We start from the raw sequence: 6,000 nt of genomic DNA, 5'->3' as shown, positions 1-6,000 counted from the left end.
ACTATTGGTAGATGTCAACCACGTTCAATTCATTGTTGTAAATACTTATGCTTCCCATAACAAGTCAAGGTACTGTATTTTATTTAGAGAAATTGAGAGGAAACTAAGTTAAATTATGTCTTAATATCCATTGGCCAAAGTAGTAGGGATTTTAACACAGTATTACATGATAATCTAGATAGATGGCCTCCTAAGGATAGTAATTATGTTTGTGAGATAAGGAATATATGTCTAAGGTTAGGTGTTCTAGATATTTGGAGATATAAGATTATGTTTACATGGAGTACCAAAGATGTATCTATACAATCCCATATTGATTTCTGACTGATACCTGAAGATATGGCCGACAAGGTTGATACAGTCTCGATTGAACCATTGATTTTAACAGACCACAAAGGGATCTCAATAAAGATAAATATGCACGGTTTGTCAACCAAAAGAAAGTTAGTAAAGGTTGCTGGAAAATGAATAAGACATTACTAGAGAATTAAGTATTTAAGAAGTAGCAGGAATTATTGAGAAATACTGGAATTGTGCCTGTGTTATGACAACAACCACCCGAGCCACTGCCTGTTCACCCCGCTGTCATCCAGAAGGTGAGGTCAGTACAGGTGCATCAAAGCAGGGACCGAGAGACTGAAAAACAGCTTCTATCTCAAGGCCATAAACAGCCATCACTAACATTGAGTGGCTGCTGCCAACACACTGACTCAACTCACTCGCCACTTTAAACAATGCCACTTCATATAATGTTTACATACCCTACATTACTCATCTCATATGTATATACTGTACTCTATATCATCTACTGCATCTTGCCTATGCCATTCGGCCATCACTCATCCATATATTTATAGGTGCATATTCTTATTCACTCCTTTACACTTGCGTGTATAAGGTAGTTATTAGATACTTGTTAGATTTTACTTCACGGTCGGAACTAGAAGCACAAGCATTTCGCTACACTCACATTAACACCTGCTAACCATGTGTATGTGACCAATACAATTTGATTTGATTTGGAAGTTACTGAGAGCTAATGAAATTTGATATAAGGCTTTTGGCTATTTCAATGGGGAAAGAAATTGCTTGAGCCAAGAGAGAGAAAGAATATGACATCATAAAGGGAATAATGGATTATACAAAAACAAAATGAACCAACTAATCAGGAATAACTGGAGCTATCATCATTGCACATGCAGTTAGACTGTATCCTTGAGGAAAAGGCTCGGGGAGTGTTTGTAAGATCAAGAAGAAAATGGATGGAAGAGGGAGAGAAAAATACAGAATATTTCTTTAATTTAGAAAAAAGGGCAGGCGAAAAGACTTCCATATGTAAATTAATGATTAATAATATTCCCAATGAAAACCCAAAAGAAATCTCTCAGCATGTTGCCCAGTTTTATCAGAATCTGTATATATCAGCTCAGTCAACTTCCAATATGGATATTTTCTTAGATAATGTAGCAAACATTGCTAAGAAGATAGACAATTATTTCAGCGATACTTATTTTCCACCATAATTTGCAAATAAATTCATAAAAAATCCTACAATGTGATTTTCTGGATTTTTTTTTCTTCTCATTTTGTCTGTCATAGTTGAAGTGGACCTATGATGAAAATTACAGGCCTCTCTCATCTTTTTAAGTGGGAGAACTTGCACAATTGGTGGCTGACTAAATACTTTTTTTTGCCCCACTGTAAATGTAGTAATAAACAGATTAGGAATATTGTTTGTGATACTACAATTCCCTCAGCAAGATTATTTTGGTCAGATATCTACGGTAATATACAATGAGGGAAAGCATGGAAAATTGCTAACAAATATTGTATCAGTAACAAAGTTTCATTAAAATTGTGACATAGAATTCATCCTGTGAAACATGTTTTGGAAAGATTCAAGTTGAATATTGACGATTAAATGTGATTTCTGTGGAATGGAGAAGGAGACCATTTTCATTCGTTTTTTTACCTGTATAATATAGTATATTTTCTGGGATTGACATTTTGTTACAAAACAAAAATAGGACCGGTTGTACAATTTAATGGTTTTGATATAATGATTTATTTCTGAAATTCTGGCATGGATAAAGATGTAGTATATTTAATTCAACTGCTAATAATATTAGGTACATTTCATATTCACAAATGCAAAACCAAACTTTTCTCACTTTATAAATTCACATTTAAATAATATGGCTAATAATACTTTAACTAAAATGAACAACAAAAAGGTAATTCAAACTTGTTGTATTATTAATGAATATAATTAGTTTGTTTAGGATTCCTGGCCATGTAAATAGTTTGTATGAATGCTTGTTTGCATGAGACCATTCTTCTTTTGTTTGTTAATATTTGTTATTAAAATACAAAAAATAAAATAAAAGTCATTGCCTATATTGGCGATCAATTTACATTGAGAGGAGTGATTCAAAGGGAAAGACTTGAAATGAATGAAAACAGGAACAGATGTCCTTCGCGGATCGTGTCTCTTAGCTATCCTGTTAACTAGCTAAAGCTATACTTAGTTTTGTAAATACATTATATATTTAGTCCCTATTTATTTTTATAATTCAGTGGATTTCATTTAGAAAAAAGCCCATGTTTTCACTCACGAACCTGCAGCCACTAGTTAGTTCGTCAGTTGAAGTCTGAAGTTAGCGCCGTTCTGCTGCGGAGCAGCGTCACAGAGTTCTATTGAGCAGCGTCACAGAGTTCTATTGAGCAGCGTCACAGAGTTCTATTGAGCAGCGTCACAGAGTTCTATTGAGCAGCGTCACAGAGTTCTATTGAGCAGCGTCACAGAGTTCTACTGAGCAGCGTCACAGAGTTCTACTGAGCAGCGTCACAGAGTTCTATTGAGCAGCGTCACAGAGTTCTATTGAGCAGCGTCACAGAGTTCTATTGAGCAGCGTCACAGAGTTCTATTGAGCAGCGTCACAGAGTTCTATTGAGCAGCGTCACAGAGTTCTATTGAGCAGCGTCACAGAGTTCTATTGAGCAGCGTCACAGAGTTCTATTGAGCAGCGTCACAGAGTTCTATTGAGCAGCGTCACAGAGTTCTATTGAGCAGCGTCACAGAGTTCTATTGAGCAGCGTCACAGAGTTCTATTGAGCAGCGTCACAGAGTTCTACTGAGCAGCGTCACAGAGTTCTACTGAGCAGCGTCACAGAGTTCTATTGAGCAGCGTCACAGAGTTCTATTGAGCAGCGTCACAGAGTTCTACTGAGCAGCGTCACAGAGTTCTACTGAGCAGCGTCACAGAGTTCTATTGAGCAGCGTCACAGAGTTCTACTGAGCAGCGTCACAGAGTTCTACTGAGCAGCGTCACAGAGTTCTATTGAGCAGCGTCACAGAGTTCTATTGAGCAGCGTCACAGAGTTCTATTGAGCAGCGTCACAGAGTTCTATTGAGCAGCGTCACAGAGTTCTATTGAGCAGCGTCACAGAGTTCTATTGAGCAGCGTCACAGAGTTCTATTGAGCAGCGTCACAGAGTTCTATTGAGCAGCGTCACAGAGTTCTATTGAGCAGCGTCACAGAGTTCTATTGAGCAGCGTCACAGAGTTCTATTGAGCAGCGTCACAGAGTTCTATTGAGCAGCGTCACAGAGTTCTATTGAGCAGCATCACAGAGTTCTATTGAGCAGCGTCACAGAGTTCTATTGAGCAGCGTCACAGAGTTCTATTGAGCAGCGCCACAGAGTTCTATTGAACAGCGTCACAGAGTTCTATTGAGCAGCGTCACAGAGTTCTATTGAGCAGCGTCACAGAGTTCTACTGAGCAGCGTCACAGAGTTCTATTGAGCAGCGTCACAGAGTTCTACTGAGCAGCGTCACAGAGTTCTATTGAGCAGCGTCACAGAGTTCTATTGAGCAGCGTCACAGAGTTCTACTGAGCAGCGTCACAGAGTTCTATTGAGCAGCGTCACAGAGTTCTATTGAGCAGCGTCACAGAGTTCTATTGAGCAGCGTCACAGAGTTCTATTGAGCAGCGTCACAGAGTTCTATTGAGCAGCGTCACAGAGTTCTATTGAGCAGCGTCACAGAGTTCTATTGAGCAGCGTCACAGAGTTCTATTGAGCAGCGTCACAGAGTTCTATTGAGCAGCGTCACAGAGTTCTATTGAGCAGCGATGTTGATGATGTTCCATTCCCTCTAAACATGCTGCATTCTCAGAGTGAATCATTTGTAACATTTGAACCCTACATGATAGAGACATGAGGGTTGGACTATTGGTTTGTTTTCTGACGTAATGCTCTATTAAATGCACATATAAACCTCGAATGAATTCATACTTTTATGGGTGAACACCCTAGATTATGAGAAACGATTGATGACAGTTGATTTCCCTTGTGTTCTCTCACCTACAATGTCCTTGTTGAAGTAGTGGATGACCTTCCTGTGTTTTCCAGTATATATTCCACTTACCTTTCCCTTGTTGAAGTAGTGGATGACCTTGCGACTGAGGCCTTCTTTGCGATGCCACTCGCTCTGGGCTGGGTAGTGTAAGAACTCCCTCAGAGGCCTCTCTTCCCAATGCAGCAGCTCCCAGTACAACAGCAGGGTGAACGCAGCCTCTGTAGAGTAACATTTAGTCAAACATATCGTTTATATATGTCACTAGGAACTCCCTCAGTGCAGTAGCTCCCAGTACAACAGCAGGGTGAACTGTAGAGTAACATTTAGTCAAACATATAATTTATATACGTCACTAGGATATAGCCGGGTAGTGCAGGAACTCCCTCAGTGCAGTAGCTCCCAGTACAACAGTAGGGTAAATGGAGAGTTACATACTACATATAGTTTATACAGTACTTCATTGGGAACAACAGCTCCAAGTTCAGCAGCAGGGGGAAAACAGTCTCTGTATATCTATAGAAATAGAGTTGTTAGACATTCCCTTTCAAGTTGTGTGGATATGAAGCTGTATTGACTGTACTCATGGGGAGTAAAGTATTTTAATTTGTAATATTTATTAATTTATTGAACAATTATTTAACTAGGCAAGTCAGTTAAGAACACATTCTTATTTACAAGCATGGCAATGTTAAAAGTGCTATTTCAGAGATATTAGGTAGTACTAACTTGCAAAGGGAAGGTATAAACTACTAGAATTATTTTGGTATCTTGAAAGGATTTTATGTAATCTATCACAAGACATCTAGCGGTTCTTTTTGGGGTACTTCAGATTATCACTGGTGTCTGTAATTATCTCTGGCCTTATCACACATAAAATGTATGAAATAAAATGATTTTAAAATAAAGAATAGAATAGCAAAACAATATCCTAAATAGAAACCATCAACTTAGGTGCTGGACTTCCTGAAGGGCCGCCCCCAGGTAGGTGACAACATCTCCACCCCGCTGATCCTCAACACTGGGGCCCCACAAGAGTGCGTTCTCAGCCCCCTCCTGTACTCCCTGTTCACCCATGACTGCGTGGCCATGTACACCTCCAACTCAATCATCAAGTTTGCAGACGACACTACAGTGGTAGGCCTGATTACCAACAATGATGAGACGGCCTACAGGGAGGAGATGAGGGCCCTCGGAGTGTGGTGTCAGGAAAATAACCTTACACTCAACGTCAACAAAACAAAGGAGATGATTGTGGACATCAGGAAACAGGAAACAGCAGAGGGAGCACCCCCCTATCCACATCAAAGGGACAGTAGTACGTTTTATCACGGACAAACTGAATTGGTCCACCCACACAGACAGCGTGGTGAAGAAGGCGAGGCAGCGCCTCTTCAACCTCAGGAGGCTGAAGAAATTTGGCTTGTCACCAAAAGCACTCACAAACTTTTACAGATGCACAATCGAGAGCATTCTGTCGGGCTGTATCACCGCCTGGTACGGCAACTGCTCCGCCCACAACCGTAAGGCTCTCCAGAGGGTCTGCACAACGCATCACCGGGGGCAAACTACCTGCCCTCCAAAACACCTAAACCACAAGATTTGTCACAGGAAGGCCATAAATATCATCAAGGACAACAACC

The 6,000-nt window shown here is 40.2% G+C and overlaps 1 protein-coding gene across 9 annotated transcripts in view; it reads right to left on the bottom strand.

Moving 5' to 3' along the window:
* LOC124004047 (dedicator of cytokinesis protein 3-like) overlaps nt 1-6,000 on the bottom strand; it is a 465,878-nt gene that overhangs the window by 48,089 nt on the left and 411,789 nt on the right. For all 9 annotated transcript variants that reach the window (XM_046312789.1, XM_046312790.1, XM_046312794.1 and 6 more), the window contains one exon: nt 4,430-4,578. In XM_046312789.1, the coding sequence (XP_046168745.1) occupies nt 4,430-4,578 (149 nt within the window). The remainder of the gene's footprint in view (nt 1-4,429; nt 4,579-6,000) is intronic.

This window comes from Oncorhynchus gorbuscha, linkage group LG18 (assembly GCF_021184085.1).
Source record: "Oncorhynchus gorbuscha isolate QuinsamMale2020 ecotype Even-year linkage group LG18, OgorEven_v1.0, whole genome shotgun sequence".
NCBI classification, from domain to species: domain Eukaryota; kingdom Metazoa; phylum Chordata; class Actinopteri; order Salmoniformes; family Salmonidae; genus Oncorhynchus; species Oncorhynchus gorbuscha.
Note: the sequence above shows the minus strand (reverse complement) of the source record. Positions and strands in the feature narration are given on the sequence as shown.